Source organism: Apteryx rowi, unplaced genomic scaffold, assembly GCF_003343035.1.
Source record: "Apteryx rowi isolate R43461 unplaced genomic scaffold, aptRow1 scaffold_242, whole genome shotgun sequence".
In the NCBI taxonomy this organism is placed as follows: domain Eukaryota; kingdom Metazoa; phylum Chordata; class Aves; order Apterygiformes; family Apterygidae; genus Apteryx; species Apteryx rowi.
The window spans coordinates 1,165,568-1,183,953 of NW_020448775.1; the positions used below are offsets into that span (position 1 = coordinate 1,165,568).

The window sequence follows — 18,386 nt, forward strand, 5'->3', positions numbered from 1 at the left end:
ACTGAAATAAAAAGTTATGGAAATATAAAAGGTTAAAGAAATAGAAAAAAATATATATATATACACATCTATATAGTTTTACAGCCTAAGAATGGACTGGCAACTCATCTTTTATGTGGGTGTGTGCTAGCAATATTTTGGGGCGGTTAAGGGGATTCAAGGACTGCGCAAGCTACTTAAGGAAGAGCTTGCATCTAGTAATCAAGGGAAAGAAAATTACTAAGCAGCAATTTAAATCCAGCCCATACAAAGGTTTTAAAACATTACAATAAATCCAACGAGCATTCAAGCCCTTGGCAGTAATTGTTCAGTGCTTACACAGAGCAAAGGAAAACTGCTCAGTTCATGCAGTGGTTAATTTTTCACTCTTACTGTCCGTTCTGTACAACTTGGCTGGTGTCTCAAACCAATGATATTACCATGGATGAAGATCAATCATATTTGGGGCTTGGTTGTGTTTTCTTTTTTAAAAAGAGGCTTTTCCTGTTTTAAAGCAGAAATAATAGTATTTTTATTGATTTTATTTGCTCTGGAAAAATCACAGGAGAATTACAAAGGTTATGTACAAGTATTTCTAAAGTAAAAATCTGGGATCTGTTGCCAAGGTTTAACATCTGTGTTTGCTGTCTTAACCACTGACACAATAAATATGACCGTATAAAATCTTGTGCTCAGGACTGTCCATCTTCTGTGTTGTATTGCCTTAATTTTACACTATGGCTGGAAATAAAGGTTTAGCTCATTCAGCAGTGTGAAGGCAACATTTCATTCCAGTTCCACCAGCAGATCTCCTTCTCCAACAGTATCACCAACTTTGCAGTGCACAGCTTTTACCTATGGCACAGAAATAGAAATAATTTCAAACCATCTTCAATAGCATAAATACACGTTTTGGCTGATGTTGCATATCTATGGTATCATGTCTGCATGTACAAGGCACACACAGGATAAATGACCGCTATACAACACTGCAAGGGGCCTGCAGTGGTGGCAGCCTGCCCCCTGCTCAGGGCAGCCGAGTTTGGGGCATCCCCAAGGATGGAGATGCCACAGCTGGCTCCAGAGTGGAGCAAATCATGCCCAGCTCCACCAAGGTGTATAGGCAACTACCACTTGCTGGTTTTCCCCATGATTTTGGTGCTTGAAGGTCTGAACATCAGATTTGAGGCAGTGCTTTTAAAAGTTAAAAAGCACCTTTCTTCTACCTGTTTGCCCTGTCACTCACTTACTACTAAAATCTTAAATCTTTTAGAGGGCAGTCTGAGTACTGAACATTCACACTTGTACTTTTCAAAGAAATGGCCAATGAAAATCCCAGTATTTCTTGCATGTTAAATATATATTTTACATTTTAAATATACTGTATGTTTTAAATATAGCTGAATTTTGGCATTGCAGCAGGAAAGCTGGGTTTCCCTCAATCCCCATACAGCTGAAATTAAAGGATCCGAATTCAGATTTGAATCAGTGTCATTGACAATACAGAAATAAGGTGACAGTTTCTGCACATGGCAGCCATAATACCTTAACTAACTCTCTCACAGAGTGACATGAAGAAGAATAATTTGGAACATCATGGGCCATAGTTCTTCCTAATGAATACTTAGTAAAACAAAACAGTGATGAGATTGGCAAAGGGCTATAACTGACAAATAAATAAACACAACTGCATCTGTAGATGAATTCTATACTCACAGAAAGCCTCCTGAATTTTAAAAACAAATACTTGCCCCACATTTCCTCTATAAAAGGCTGTAATATGTAAAGAAGTCCTTTTTAGCATATGAAGCTCCAGAAAATAATAGCCGAAACTCTGCATTAGAGTTTGCTTGCAGTGCAACCCAAAGCTCATATAAACATACCCAAAAAGTTAAAACCATGTTCAGCAGTTACCTCAGTTTAGGCATCCAAATGTCAACTTAGGCTCCTAAGGGCAATCTGCAGCCAACCCTAACTACCAGGCTACTAAGGCTACACTATTGCCCATCCCTGAGCTAGATGATAGGCTAAAGCCACGTGAGCAGTAAGCATAACTGGCTCTGTGGCACAGACATATTCATAGTGTTGTCAAGAAAATGAAGCTGAATACACTGGCAAAAACACAAGTTTGAAGTACAAAAAAAAAAAGAGCTTTATTTCTAAGTCAGTGTCTTTGCAGCCCACCAGATTCCTAACTCTCAAGYTTTTGAGATGAAAGCAGTGTGAAAAACACTCCTTTCCTTTCTTTTTATACAAAGCCACAGTTTAGCAAACATTGTACCTCACCAGTGTTTTAAACTCCCCAGTGATTTTTGAAATGTACTGGCAGCCAGTGTGGCCAGCTCCTCTTTCTGACCCATGTCCAGCTGTCCCCTAAGAGCAAGGAGGCAGTCAAGTTGCTCTCCATCTTTCACTCATTTTTAAACYATCTGCAACTGGAGTAAATTCAAAGCAGATAAAAACAAGGCACTTCTTCTCTCACAATTACAAATAGGAAGATGGGGTTTGATGCAGAAAAGGAATTCAGAGGGGAGATGAAAATGGAACGTCTTCCAGCTGAAGACAAATGACCCGAGTTACAAAACATAGCTTCAAAGCATAAAATCATGGACCAGCAGCCAGTGCCAAACATCCCATCCCTCTGGAGGAGTCAGGTTATATTAGCACTGGGAGCCATAACTTTGTAATGCAGAAAGGGATGACTTCTGCTTATCAGTGGATTAATTTCTACCCACCCCAAAACTATTTTGCTTTTTTAAATTCTTAAATTTCTAAAAAGTCACATCTGCTTATTATCAAACTGGAGACATCGTAAGGCACACATCAGGCCCTCTGACAGGCCTGTGCACCATTCAAAAACTGCTTTGAAGGATTAATAGAAGCACCATCTAAGGCAAATGTGTTTTTTTATGTGGCATCTCTATGAAAGGAGCGGGAGATATTTATCATTTGGAAAGAGCAAGCAGGATTCAAAGGAACAGGCTCATGAGCTGCAGTACACCTTGGTGGGAAAGGGAAGGTTAAGGTATAAGAAAAGGGGGGGGGGCACTGGCATTTTAATTACAAATACTGGCTAGTTAAAAACAGTGAATGCATAGAGCAGCAATAAGGAGGTTAGGGRAAAAAAAACAAGCAAAGACAAAAATAAACAAATGCTAGCAAATATTAATCAAGTGAGAAAATAAATTATAAAGGAATTAATGCATGGAGGAAAATAATAAAGTGTCAATGTTACAGCAACAGGAGAAGGTATGATGTTCTTTCTCTCTCTGAGATATTGTTTTTCCTCAAGACCCAGTTTTGCACTAGATGCACTGGAAGAGGCAAGCCCTGAGTCCCAGCCTCAATGACGATTTCAGTACTGTGACAAATAATCCTTTCTTGTAAACACACAAACAGTCCTTGGCATAGAGACCGATCTTCAGATCTCAGCAAATCTTGCCAAGGACTAACCTAGTCCTAGCGAGTTTGGCTCCTTGCTGCCTCCCTCCGGGCTAATGAATCTCACACTGTTTTTTAGCAAAATGGTGCTTCAGTGAGAGCAGAGTGTTCGGTCCCCAGCCAGACACACTAGGAAAAGCAAGAGAGAGAGGAGAATATATAATCCGTATCTTTGGCAATGACCCCAACTGATGACTCCTCAACAGGGACTCTGCTCTTCCTTTGAAGAGGAGGAGCTGKGTCCCTATTTGAGGCGATGGTTCAAGGCTGTGAATTATAATCTGGCACAGGAAAGCCCTGAGGCCCTGACTTGGGGGCTGACAGTCCCCCAAACAGATGGGATTTAAGGCATGCCCTTGTCAGAAGTGTAACCACTTCCCTGCTCAGTGCTGGTTACAGTGCACCCTGCACCGCAGGAGGACAGCACCCAGCCCAGGGGATGCAATGCTGATCCCTTGCAGCAAGCTATCACAGTGCAGTCTTGCAAAGCTTAATGCATTTGCAGAGCTAGGCTTCTTCGTATTTAACATTCACAATATTCAAAAAATTGCTCTTCTCATCTTCCTGCAGAAACACTTTCTATGCCTTGCTCTGAGTGTTTTTATAATGGCAAATTATCTGCCAGTAATGAATTAACTGGCATAGAGATCTCTCTTCTTCAGTTGCTCTCTGAAAATATGGAGTTTGGAGAAATGGGCTGCAATGTCTTCAGGCTTTCAATTCAACTTGGCATTGTAGCATCACAGAAAACAAATCATTTCAGAGAAAAAGAGTTACAAAAATTTCTGAAGCCAGTAAAACTATTTCCCGCTGTGCTATCTAAGACTTGGAACTACTTAACAGCATTCACAGCAGATGTAAAAGTTAAAAATTAAAGGCACCTCACTTTGGAAGACTTATAAAAATCACACTTAATTCCTTAACAACCAGAATCTTCCTTTTTTCCTTTTTAAATTCTATCCCATTTGACAAGTTGCATATGGTTTTAAGTGACCCAAGGTAGCTTACCTTGCCTGTTTTAGCAGCAGGCATACTGTTCTGCATTTTCATTGCTTCAATTACACAAATCTCTTGACCTTCTGAAACCTGATAAAATTAAAGCAGTACAAAATGAGGACAGAGGATTTAAAATGTGTTAAGTGTATATGATTTTTTTCTGTAGAATAAAGGGATTATTTCATTAAATACTATAAACAGACTTTTATGGCACATGTAAAGTAAGCCAGCTACAGACAATCACRGCACAAATCTCAGCATCATAGTTGCCTTTGACAAACTGAAGGTAAAATAGGGAAAAGGAATCACCTACTTAAAAATATCCCCCCARCCACACCTGAGAAGTTCCTCTCCCCTCCTATCCCATCTACTCAGCTCCAGCTTTCACGGTTCACATTTCACATCCATCACAGTACAACATCAAAATTTAATTTGTGCTGTTTTGGCTGCGGAGCCTTTGCTTTGCTTCCCTGGCGCAGATCCCGCGGATACTAAGCCTGATGCAGAGGCCAAAAGTTTCTTGGCATGAGYGCCGGGGAGCACGGCTAGAGGCTCTGACGATACCCCCCAGATCGGCGTGGAGCAGCAAGTCACACCTTCRCGCATGGCAGTAGCTGACGCCTTCAGACTGCCCAAATGGCACATGCCTGCGAGGAAACACGGAGTTTTATGCACGGGGCAGGGATCACGGAGGCAAAACGATCATTTTCACCACAACTGATGGCTCTTAAAGGGTAACACTCAAGGTTCGTCTTTCTGCTTGCTTGCACTCTGCTAATGGGCCTGTGAGAGCCCAAGGTGGCGAGCAACCGGCTGCGCTGCTCCGCTGGGCTCGCTGCGGTGCTCCCCAGCGCCTTCAAGCACGCTGCACCAAGCAAATGGCCACCTGAGGCTTTGTGGTGTGGCTGAGTGGTTTGCCTACCTACGCGGGGCAAAAAAACACTTGATTTGCCTATATACGAGGGAGAAAAAGCACTTGATTCAGAATTCACCCCTCTTGCAACCCAGTGATCGCCCAGGCATGCCATGAAGATGATGTACAGTGTAGATGGAGGGTGCTGGCCCTACGCGCCAATATTCAGGACTTGCATAAACACACTTCTCTGAGACATCTGGCTCTGTGTCCACTGCAATACTTTTCATACGGCCGTTTTGCTGACATGAAAGTCTGCCTTTCTTTTAGTGTCCAAGTAAATTATGGGAAGAGATCTGGTCTATGCATTGTTATACACRCTGCTTCTCTCAGAACATATTTGCCAATAAATATATTTTTTTCCCAAAATACATGTAAAATGAATAATACATAGTTGAGGACAAGAGCAGACAAGTTTGGAGAAATATACTGTCTAACAGACAGGTGTTAAGGCTGAGATCAAATGCACATTGTATGAAGCATATCCTGAAAACTTAAATAAAGCTTTTTTTCTAAAGTGAACACTAGAGGTAAGCACTTCCTAGCACCAGCACTCCTACTGGCTAATGTTAAGTGTATGTTTTACRCAATGACTGAAAAGCATCGATGCCCACCTGGATTCTGAGCAAGACAAAAAAAAAAAAAAATTTTTTTTAAAGATGCTTACGTGCTATTTCTCCAACAGATTGCCAGCAGCAATGTGATGGGCTTTTGGGGGGACCTAAGAGCTGGTGTTTGCTATGGGAATATAGTGTGATAACCTGATACAGAAGAATAACCAACACCCAACATTTCAATGGCAGAAATTCCATCRTGAGCTTCAGGTGACCATTTAAGTCATTAGCAGTGTCAGACTCAGTGAATAGTGTCAAAGACTTGCTCTTTGTGCCCAGCTATTTCCCTTCTGTCCCACTTCCACCTGCCTTTTGTCCCTGCCCTTCCACACCTGCTGCTCCCTCTGAAGCCTTTTTCCAGCAGCTCTTTCTTTTCTTCCTGCTTTTCCTCTTCTTCTTCGCCTCCCACTGCTCAGCTTTTCTTCCATCTGCTCTGAGCTTTCCAGATACTTCTGAGGTCAAGAGGGAGCTATGAATTTCTACTTCCCTTTAAAAAAAAGGCAAGCATGTTTTTTTTGTTTGCATGGGACATTTCAGAAACAAATTCGCCATCCTATGGTTAAACTCATTGATCAGCATGACAAGACCATGGGCCTCTAAAGGCTGCTGAAAACTGAGACACTATGGAGTGCGGACCTGAATTTAGTGGCCTAATTTCAAGAGCACAAGAAACTCTTCTGTTGAGCCCCAGCGTGATTCAGTTTGCCAAAATCTCAAATGGCTTAATTAGGTGGATGCTATGCAAATTCATCAGTTAACAGTGATCTAAAGGAGTTTTGAAAATATATCTACTGTATAAGTGCTAAGCAGAATTGTCTCTTGTACATCTCAAGTATGGCAGTAAAATGCCACTGCGTATTAGTGGCTGTGGCATGGAAACATCCACAAATTTGAATTTCTCCACTTCCCACCTTTCTCGGAAAGAATACTTTCATGTTTCTAATAATACTTGCAGGGTTGATGGCAAAGGAATTGGTGTCTAGGAAGCAAAAAAATCCATGCAACCAATAAAATATATACACAAAGTAACCAGTGAACACCTTGTGGTCTTACTACTTTAGAGGGAAGCAGGCACTTGCAGGAAGTACCCCATGTTAAAGAGCTGCATCAGCACTTCCAATAATGGGCAATTTGTTGAAAATCACYTTGGTGAAAGTGTCACTTAAGCACGAATTTTAATTACTGTTCTTATGTGAAACCTTTATAGCTCAACTTATTGTGTTGCAAAGCAACAAATCCTAAAATTAGGCACTTGTATCTCTCTTTTCTCTTGTTCAGTCTTTTGGGCATTGTCAGATTTCTTTCATTATATAATTGCACATATCCTTTTGCTTGTTAGTTCGCCTGCAAATGAAAAGCGTAGCACAATTTCTTGTTTTCTAACTCATTTAAGGATTTATCTGGACTATTTTTTAAAGCTGTATTTTCTTCATATGATTTATGTCTTCCTGTGGATGGTAAAACAATGCAAACCATCATCTTTACATTTCAATTTATAGAGAGGTCTCAGTGATGACCCAAATCTGTCAAAACAGGCAAATAAAAACAAACAAAAAATCTGATTGATTGGAGCCCAGCAAAATAAAGGTGTCCCTTTTGTTAAAAGAAATAAAACTCAGGTGATCTTTCTCACGGACTTATGCTACTGACAAATCCACCTTCACATTGCTTGGAATATGAAAGTAAATGAGCGATTTACTGTCAGACCTGCACTCTGTATTTTAATAGTTTATTTCTGCAAGGTTCAGTTCAAAGTATCTGTTCGGTTTTGTTCTCCACAGAGTGAAAAAGAAAAAAAAAAGAGAAAAGAAAAAAAAACACATTGAAGAGGTGGGTACCTACGGTCTTGATGCTGCTAACAATTCAGACATGAATTTAGGAATAGTCAACAGCACCGTTTGAGGAACTTGGGAACTGCACGGTGTTTTTTATCTACTCCAGAGCAAAGACCACGCACAGGACAGGGTCTTCAGTGTTTTCCCGACCAAGCTGTTCGCGGCGAGGGGCGGAAGCAGACTTGGAAAAGCCTCAGTGCTGACCTGCTTCCCTTGCACCTCCAGGAGGAGCACAGMGAGGAACTGCCCGCCCAGAGAGGGCCCCGGAAAACGCCGAGCTCCCAGAAGACGGCTCGCCTCTGAGGGCCCTGCTCCCAAGGGATCTCGGCAAATACCGCACGCTTTTCCCCGGACTTTTGTGCATCACCTCACGGAGATTTACTGAGTGTGACAGGGCGTCCTGAGCGCCCAGCTTGCAAAAGGGTCCCGAGCCCTGCCAGTCCTTCCGATGAGCCCAGCGGGTGCTGACGGACCCCTCGGCCGCCCGCCTAATTGGGGTGAAGTTTGGGGGGCCGAGCGGCGCACCTTTCATGCGGCTCGCCGCCTCCTCGCCCCTGACATGGGGTCAGGGCGCGCGTTCGCGCCCCATTAGCGCCGCGGCGCTCGTTAAGCAGCGGCTCGCTCGAAGGGCAGCGCGGCCCGTTTGCTCGGCAGATTTTAGCGTGTGAGGGAGGCCTGCGTGTCACACAGTACCGCGCCGTGTTGAGGAGTTTCAGACGTCTCCAGCTGATGATTAATTGTGAGTGATGGGAAATAAAATCCAGTAAAGCCAGCTGCTTGCCATGGTCGGCAAAATTACTATAATGGATATAGGCTGCCAATTTTCCAGTTTTACTGGCAAGTCTTCCAAGTGTAATTAAGGGAAGTTATAAATGATATGGAAATCTATCAAGTCCCATTTATTTTCAGAGGACTCTTTCCCCTGAGACTTTTATCTTCAAGCTTATAGTTTGCTTTGTTGTGCTAATGATTTAAACCACTTCTTATTTCTGATTAAAGCCCCCAATATCCTTCATAAGAAGTTAGATCCACTTTATTCACAAAGATTTAAAGAAACAGAAACCGTTTAAAGTTGTGTTTGTTCGCCATGCTGAGCTCTCGCTTCCTCTGTGGAGGCGTAAGAGAGTGGCCTCCATCTTAGGCACCAGCTACCTTCTGGATTTGTGCTTCTCCGCAAATCTGAGGATTTCAAAAAGACTGCTGGGGGCAGGGAGTGAGGGAGGAGAGCAAAGGAAAAATAAAACGAAAAGCCCACTGTCAACAGCAAAAAACCCAAGGTCACCCCAAAAGTCAAAAGCCTCCAGAAAATAAAGGTTGTAGGCGCCGCCTGAGACACCAGACATTTAGCACAGGGTGGTGTTGCTCACTAATGTCGTTTGATTTGGAATAAAAGCATGAAAATGATGTGCAAAGGCCTAAAATTGGAGCCGTAAAGGATGACTGCACAGTATTCCATTTCTCAATTTCATCCTTCAGAGCCACAAAATGGGGGTGATACAGTTACTGGATGAGATTTACAGTAACAGCTGTGGTCTTCCCACACAAGGGAGGACCTTCTAATGGGCTAAGGTCTGTTTTGAACAGACGGGGAGTAGCAAAACAAGGTTCCCTATTAAGGGTGTGCAGCAATATTCCCGATAAAGAAAAGGAGGGAGTAGCCGTCAGATTGCTTTAAGAGGCCTAAATCTCCTTCTCTGTTGAAAAAACAGAGCCGGTTTAGAAAGTGCTAACTGTTAAATAAATGAAAGGCATGTAAATGTAAGGGTTTGGTTTTTTCTTAAGCTCCTCGCTGCAAACGGTAAGGAATGCATAGGAACCAGTGCCAGGGGCATATGGCTTTCTCCTGTGCTGAACATTCATACAAAAGACAGGTTCATCAGTCATTGGAGTATCTGGATAAAAAATTAGCTCCTGATGGATGGTATTTAGAGCTTACCTGCTGCTAGTACATTACCAGCGAAACACAGGTTTTGAAACCCACATGACATTAGAAACTGCAGACCATGAAATACCCCACGTGCAAGCACACTCCTAATGTACGCCAGGTTATACAAAATAAGAAATAAGCTATTTAAACCCTCTGCCTAAAATTGGGCCCGCTGCAAGGAACCCTGGGTCAGCCCTACACAGGCCAATTAATGCACAGCATCTGCTGTATAGAAGCCATGCATGATGCACTTCCGAATGATTTCAGCAATTAAAAGAAAACTGTTTCCTGCCTGTTCTGACAGCAACTGTTTCAATGCAAGAGTGAGCACCAAATCATTGTGTGCAGCTGAAAAAATTAAGCCTCTTTTTTTTTTTTTTAATCTTGTGAAAAGGGGGTGGGTGGGATGAAGATTTCTTAYGGAATCGGATCGTTCTTTTGTTGTCCGACATTCTGTGTTTTTCTGCCAAATTAGACAGAAGGCTCCGAGGGTTTACGGGGCCCTCTGCAGTATCACCTTCTGGTGCACTGTGGCTCCCTAAAAAGATGGATCAATATCAACCCTGCTGATTTGCCTACAAAAGTGAAAATCCTTCAATTATATTTTTAAGACATTTATATTTAGAACACAGGTGCTCCAACACGTAACATTTTTAAGGCTCTCAGATCTGAAGAAAAAAAAAAATTACAGCCCTAAGCAAAAAAGCATCTTAGATTTAGTTAAAAATGAAGTGAGAGCTGGATTTTATTGGTGTCTCCTTTCTGAGCTTTAGGGAGACACCAGTAAACAGCCCTTGTTATTCCCATTATACTAAGACTTGTGTCCCCATCGATTCTTATAAACTGAGAAGGGACAATGCAAGACTGGCCTATGTGAAATCCAGGTAACCTGTCCTGAGGTTTCAGAAGTATTCTCTTGTAGGTTTCTGCAAAATAATTACAAGCATTCATCTTATTTATGCTATGCAAAATCACTGAACAGTGAATTAACTATGTATTTAACGCCTAAAGCCCTTATGAAAATACTGCTCACTCTTTTATTATTATTATTCTTTTTTAACTTAGTCCATACTGGTATCATTCCCTTCCTAGATTTTTTTCTCTATGACTTGTTGGCATTCTGGCAGGAAGTATCTAACAAGAAAACAAATCAGGAGGAACTGGATGAGCAGCAATTGAAATTCCTTGACATTGTCCATACTGTGCAAAATAATTAGTGCAGGTTTTCCCTTCCTTCCAAATTAAATTTGAAACCCGAGCTATAATGTTGCAAATATAATTAGCAGCAATTAACGGTACGTGACAAATCATTATTAAACTTTTTTTTGCCAGGGCCCTTTAAAGAATGAATTTGAAGATAACACATCCCAAATTTTGTGACGACTGACCTCCAAAGGTCAGTGAATGTCCCCCCTGACAGCAATAAGCACTGGTCACTGCTCCCACTTATCCAAAACACACTTTCCCGACTGCTTCTGAGATCCCAAAGCCTTTAGTGGAAATAATACACAGGCAGAGCACTTCTGTGGGTGATTCTTGCGCTAGTCAGCCCAAGACAAAGTTTAGTTTCCATTTCGGAAATCTTTATCAGTCAACTTTTTCAGAAATGGGTAAAAAGTTGCATATCATTTAAAAAGGCAAAACATACCAATAAAAAAAAAATCTATGATTTCTTTTCCAAGGCCATTAGCACATTTCCCCTAGGGAGAAGTTCTAATATTGACAGTTCATATCTCATCACAGGAATAGGATTTCATTGTTAATTATAGTCTGCTCGAACACAAATCTTAGACTGTATAATCACATAAAGATATAGAAGAAAAATCTATTCCAGTCAAGTGTAAGAATTATATAAATATGTTTTAAGCAATTATATTTAAGATTTTCTTAATCTAATCACAACAAATATTATTTGAAGCCTCACACCGAATGGTGAAATATCTGAATGCTTTTACTCTTGAAATTTCATAGCTTTGTCATGAAACTACGAAAATGGTTTCACCCTGTTTAGCAATAGTTTGGGGGTTTTTTTTCACAAAAAAATACAAAAAGAAAAAAACATAAAATCATAAAAATTACATGAGGTGCCTGACCACATTTGGTCAAGTTTACCAACTCGATTTACAGAAAATTGCAGTTAATATTTGCACTGGGATCACTGAAGGGGAGGGAGGAAAAGAGGTAGAGAAAACAGAAAAATACAACAACGAAAGAAAATAAATGTTCATGCACAGGAGAAAACCTTCATTGAAATTAAGCATATCTTGTTAAATCTAGTAATTAACACCACATTTGTCTATATAGAATGTAAGAGTATAACTTAGGCAAATCAGTTTCTACTGTTTTTTCCTGGTGGTATTTCTATGTTACAAATTCCCACCAGTATAATTACAGGTATAAAATAAGAAAGAGGAACTTTATTTAGATTTTGAAGTTTGAAGGGCAAATACGATTCAAGACAACAAGCAACCGGCTGACAGCAACAGGTAACTTTACAACTCCACCTTTTCTTTCACAAGAATGAACAATGTAGTGAGAAACCGAATCTGGGGAGCTGTCTTGTTTTGTGAGCATTTCAACAGCAGAGGTCAAGCGAGACATACCCTTTCCTACAGCAAGAACTTTCCTAGGTTTGTGAAATGGAAAATTGTGGAGAAGGATTTTTTTACTATTTTTCTAAAGAGCAAGAAGAGAAACTTTGAAATAACGTGCATGTAACTTAACTGCAAGAGGATTTAAAAACATCTTCCTCGGTTAGTTTAGTCCAGTGGCTTTTAAAATGTTTGTGGCATTGCTGGCAGGGATGTGTTCAGTAAGTTATACAGCTCCTCAAGCAGTCTTCAAGATATCTTAATTTTGAAATTAGTGAGGCAATTAGCATATAAATTTAACAACATTGACGTCTTGGTAGAAAAACTCATCCCATGCAATATCAATAGACACGGATACACTAGTATCAGTTTGAAATTATAAGAAATTTTGATAAAAGAAGAGTCCATTTAGAAAGTGGTTTGAATGGTGATAACATCCACAACACGGGATAATCTTGCATCACTTGGAGGGAGAGAGGAAATTTAGAGACTGAGATCAACATAATTAACGGCCACCTTTTGGCTGCAGTGCTACAAAGATGCAGTAACGATTGGGCATTTACCTGCAGCTGCTTTCCTTTTACATATATATTTGGAGGACACACCAAAAAAAAAAATCACTAAACTGGTTTAGGCTACCAGCGTTGGCTTCTTGACCAATGCCTGGCTTAGCAATGCCACCTGTTCTGCCTAATGTAATTAGAAAAAGAAACACAACCCACAAAAACATACAGCTAAAATAAAAAATATTTGCATTTCAGACCGATACAAAACTGAAAGAGCAAGAACTGTAAACATAGGCAAAAATATAGCAAAAACTATAAACTATAGGGCAACCGGGACAGTCTGGATCTCTTTTTGTTGCAGTATACAAAGCCTAGCAAACTCAGAAGCTGTTGTGGGAGCACTTTGGACGGCTTTCTTTAATTGGGGTATGACAACTTTAGTCTACCTGTGACCCCGCGATTGCAGCGCATGGACCTTACATGCACAAAAATCAAGCCAGGAGATTCAAGAAGAAACCTCTGCAAGGAGCTGCCTGTTTTCTGCCCTCTGAGTAAGCAGAGAATTTGTGCAGCTCGAATAGTTTTCCCGGTGTTATGTTTCTGGTAGTTGTGGCGAGCCGAGACTGTGCACGGTGCCATCCCCACGCTCAGGCAGGAAAATACTCCGGAGACAGTGTGCGATGGGGGCTGCCTTGTGCTGACATTGTTGTCAGCAGAAACGCACCAAGTCCCTTGTCTGGACTTTTGAAGCCTGGTGGCTTCTCTTGCCCTTAGCACCACGGGGAACCAAACTGTGACTCTCCCCAACCAGAACTGCCTCATAATGCACACTTGTCACTAGCAATCTGCTTAAAAAATAAACATGCAGACAACCTACCCCCCCCAAATGGACGGGTATCTCCTATATAACTGTGTTATCATAAAGAACATAAGTTAAATTTAAACCTTCTCTCCCTAAATAATAGTAAGCTGCTTGCCACGCAGCCAGATTTCACATCATTTGGTGGTTATCTTGCTTTATGCTTCTGAGTGGCTTCGTTATATTTCCAGGAATAATTGAGTGGCAATTAATTACATTCTTCTAATTAGGTGAGAGAAAATAAAGAAAGTAGAAAGCAGCTAAAAAGCTAAAAAATTGGCAGCATGGCAAGTCCTACTTCTCTCTGAATGACAAACAGCACTTCCCCACTGTGGTACTAAAAATCTATGGATCGTCTTATAGAAAAAAGAAAACGAATCCCTTGCATATGCAGTATCTTTTGGCAAAAATGAATTGGAAACTGCTTCTCAGACCTGCTGGAGGATGCTCACACAATCTTCACCAGCCCAAAGCTTTTTTCGTGAATGGCAGCCAAAAGCGAACACTATACTTCAAGGAAAAACAATGATGCATCGAGTGAGGGAAACTAACTCGGGGATCAGCGTTGCCTTCTCACGTGGCTATGGACTCATGGCGAGGGACTAACAAACACCATATGCTTTACCTGGCCGAGCATGCTGTCCCGTATCTGAACTGCAGACAGTAAACACAAGTTTGCAAACGCAGCCGCTCGAGCGACAGCGATACGCTCCCTCGCTAGGAGTTTCTTCGCTATTGTAAAGTTCCCCCTGAAGGCCGGCCAAGGCACTGGAGCCCCCGGTGCTATTGACAGCTCTGAAAGGCTCTCCCCGTGCGGCAGCGCGGCGCAGGGACCACGCTGTGCGGCTGCCCAGAGCTATTTAGCATAGTTCACAGGTTAGGGAAAAACAGCCTCCGAGCAGCTCATAAGCAGGCTGCTTTACTCCTAACAGCAGTGGCACCCGACCGGGAGGAAGGACAAAACTACCTCGTTCGCTCTGATTTTTCGGCCGCGCTGCTGTCACACCCCGGGCAAATTTGAAGGGGTAAACACAGCCGCGAACCTAGAGCTCATTCAAGAGAACAGGAGTGACTTAAATGCCCATTTCTCAAGCTGACTGAAGACTTTGTCCAAGCAGTGTGACAAAAAGAGCTGTATTTATCAGGGAGTTACAGTCCCCTGCCATCATGCCTTGAAAAGCTGTAGTGAGTGAGCTGGGCTCTGACAGACAGCCGAGACGTGTACTCTGAATCACACCAGCCCACTGCATATTCAGTGCAGATAGCTGATGCTCCCCTCATCTCTTGCTGTCCTTTCTTTCTCTCTCTCTTTTTTTTTTTTTAACATTTTGACACTAGTCCTGGAAAGGAAGGATTTAAGTTAAACCCCTTTCAACAACGCAAATGTATTTTTGCAATTAAAGCCSCACAATTAGCATTGACAAGCTCAGGTCAGCAGAACATAGATTATGCTTTCAAATGTTTTGCCACGCAGTGCCTCCAGCAAAAAGCTGCAGGAGAGGAGAAGAGAAAAAAATCTCCACACATTATTTAACAACTCGTGCTCTGATGCAGTGCACCACTTGTGGATTTGTAGAGGCAGGTTCATTTATTTATTTGCTTAAAATCCCCTTGGCTCTGGCCTCGTTCTCCCCTGGTTCTAGTTCTTCAAGACAACAAATAATACTCTCAGGCAAACATGAGAGAATTGATAATACTTAGCAGCATTAAGTTCTCAGTCAAAAGCAAAAGAAAAAGCTTCAAACAAACAAATAGAAAAAGGCTCAAAATCCTTGCCTTGAAAATGTTTCCCCTCACTCTTCGCAAAAGCAGATATTTGCTTACGCTCTCACTCACTCAGCCACTCTTACTGCCTGCAAATAGAAGCCGCAGATTTCTCACTCCATACAATGACATAAGTAAGTTCTCAGCAATCAGTTTTTTAATCCGATTTCAGGCAGATCTTCAGACTAGCTGTTGTGTTGGCTGTTAGCAGCTGACCATTCATTCTGTAGTCTTGTTTTTGTGAATACACATTGCTTGATAATTTATCTGGCAGCTTACAATACTGTGTATGAGGAACATAAGCCTCAAGATTCTTCCACACATGATTAACATGAAACAAGTGACTAAAAGTTGAAATTAAATCACAGGCTAGTTCCAGGCATAAGGCTACTTTCATAGGCAACAGTTTATATAAACAGGGCTGTAAATCAACAATAAAAATTAAAATTCTGTAATAAATTATTAATTTTAAATTAATACTGCTGTTTTTAAAGGCATAAACTGTTCATATATATATATATATATCTCACAAACCCAGAAAGCTAAGTGTAATCTAAAGGAATTTCTTTCTTGGTAATTTTTATTCAGCTGTATTTAGTTCTATTTTCTCAAAAATCTCTTTATTTAATATGAATGTTTGTAGATCTTTAACATTAACTTTATGACTCCCTTCCTTCTGTGACTAGACAGAAATATTCACATATTGTAAAAACAGAGGTGGCACCACAGAAAAATGTAAGCATACCAACCACTTCACCAGCACAGTTCATGACCTTCACATATTAAATGCAGTGCTAATTTCGGACTTGAGATTTTATCCCATTTCTACATCATCTCTCAACAAGGTCTAGGTTTCATTCACATAAATTATGAACTCTATGACTAAAAATTTCTAAGTGCCATGTATATATTTATGTCTTCATTTAAATGACAATAGTAACAAGTACTTTAGAATTAATCTGCACAACCTGATTCTATTATTCCTGTGTCTGCATCACTCTATCGATTTCAATGGTTATGAGAGATTCACTTAAGGGCCTTGAGCTTAGAAATAACATATGGCACAATGTGGTCAAAGTTCATATAAAGCTGAGGACAAGTAAGTATTTATACATAAAACACCACATTCACATTTGTTTCTAGCTGCATGTGAGGTAAGCAGCACTGGAAATCCCAGGACAGCAATGGCATGTTTTGTTGCCTTTCTCTGTGTCAAGTTTATTCCTTCTGCAGGACAAGAGAATTCCCGTAAGAGACTGGGAATTCCCAGCATGGAATTCCCCAGTCAGAAAAGTCACACGTCTTGCTATGACACTAAATGGTAACGTAGGGATTCTTAAAAAAAGATTGTTAAATGTCTGTCCTATGTCCCTTAAAATTTAACCTTGTCTTTAATAACATTTTCACTGCACCATTTCATGGCAGAAAATCAAGGATCCCCTCCTGCTACCACCAACAGCATACATATACTTACATATATTCTCACACACACACACACACACACACAATCTTTTCCCCCTGCCAAGGTAGTTGTGATATAAAAGCAAGAGATTAGCTGAGTTTAGGCTGTGGACTTGTATCCAGATGAAAATGTTTCTTTTAAAGCCTGTTTCATGTGCAAGGTGCTTCCTTATGACTTTTTATAATTTAAACAGAGAATGAAAAAACAGTGCACACACGTCAGCATGCTTTATTCTACAGGTGAGGTGAAGGAACTGACTGGTAGTTTCAGTTGCACAGAGGAGGAATTTGTGTGGAATATAGAATGAAAACGCAGATATATAGATCACATTTCTTACCGTGTCCCCAGGCTTGACAGAAACCGCCACCACTGTTCCAGGCATGGGAGATCTCAAAACGCTGGAGGTGTCCTCTGTTGCTTTCTCTGGCATGTACTTGCTCAGCTCTGCAGCAACCTTCGTCAGTATTTGCAATTTGTACTAAAGGATAGGAAGAGGAATGTTTTAGGACACTGCACCTTGGTGAATTCCAATGAATAATCGGCATTATTTTGTAGCATGCTTTTATATAATACATCTGCTATTTGCTCTTTACAGGAGTGTCCAAAATATCACTTTTTGAAATCCTTGTTCAGAGTTTCATTTTCAGTAGACAGAAAGAAAAATAGGCAACCTCAAACAGCATCAGTGAGTATGTAAAAGGGAAGAATCAAGGACAGTAAGAAAGGTCAGAGTCATTTAAAAATTGGGACAGAGAGGGGAGAGAAAAGATTTTAAAAATGCACGTTATTTTTAGTAGATTAGGAATAGCTAGGTAATCATTTCTATTGCTGTATCAAATTAGAATTTTCCTAAATATTTTGGGAAAATCTGCCAGATTTTCAATGACATGACTTTGTACTAAGCACTATTTTTATCTTTTTTAACACTTATTTTATCAGTTATTTAATGCTTGAAGTAAACACCTTGTTTAGATTTTGCAATTACAACATATTAAACAATTTCACTTCCATTTTTTCATGCACAAGCAGAACGATGGAACATTTTGGTTGGATCGAATACATTTTATTTGTAATAAAAACTGTTCAGCAGCTGTTACCTACCTTCAGAAAAAAGAATGTTTTCTCTCTTATGTTTTGTAACATTTTAAAAAAAGGGAAGGAACATGAGGAACCTTAGCCGTCCCTTTTAACGGCATCCCTTTAAACAAAAACCTTTCTGAAAACCTGTAGCCATGTACACTAATTTCACTTTCAGGCTTTTAGTTTCTAAAAACTTGCCGTCACTGTGACAGCTCAGTCCCTGCGCGTGGAGAGACAGCCTTCAAATTTGTCCCAGCGCACTGGAAACCGAAGGCGAAGCTCCAGTAGATGGCAGCAGGTCTCTGCGTGAAAGCCCGTCCTCGCCAAGGCCAACCGCGTGAAGACCAGCATCATGCTTCATCAATAATTTAAACAAAGGTTTTAATAATAAGCGATGGATGCACTGCATTTACAATGCA

At 40.8% G+C, this 18,386-nt stretch overlaps 1 protein-coding gene across 1 annotated transcript in view; it reads right to left on the bottom strand.

The window, feature by feature from the left end:
• Positions 1-599: 599 nt before the first annotated feature.
• LOC112966437 (propionyl-CoA carboxylase alpha chain, mitochondrial-like) overlaps positions 600-18,386 on the bottom strand; it is a 166,344-nt gene continuing 148,557 nt past the window's right edge. The window contains exons 11-13 of the mRNA XM_026066540.1: positions 17,225-17,365; positions 4,429-4,506; positions 600-834 (exon numbers count right to left, since the gene is read on the bottom strand). Coding sequence (XP_025922325.1) covers positions 766-834; positions 4,429-4,506; positions 17,225-17,365 — 288 coding nt within the window. The 3' untranslated portion in view covers positions 600-765. The remainder of the gene's footprint in view (positions 835-4,428; positions 4,507-17,224; positions 17,366-18,386) is intronic.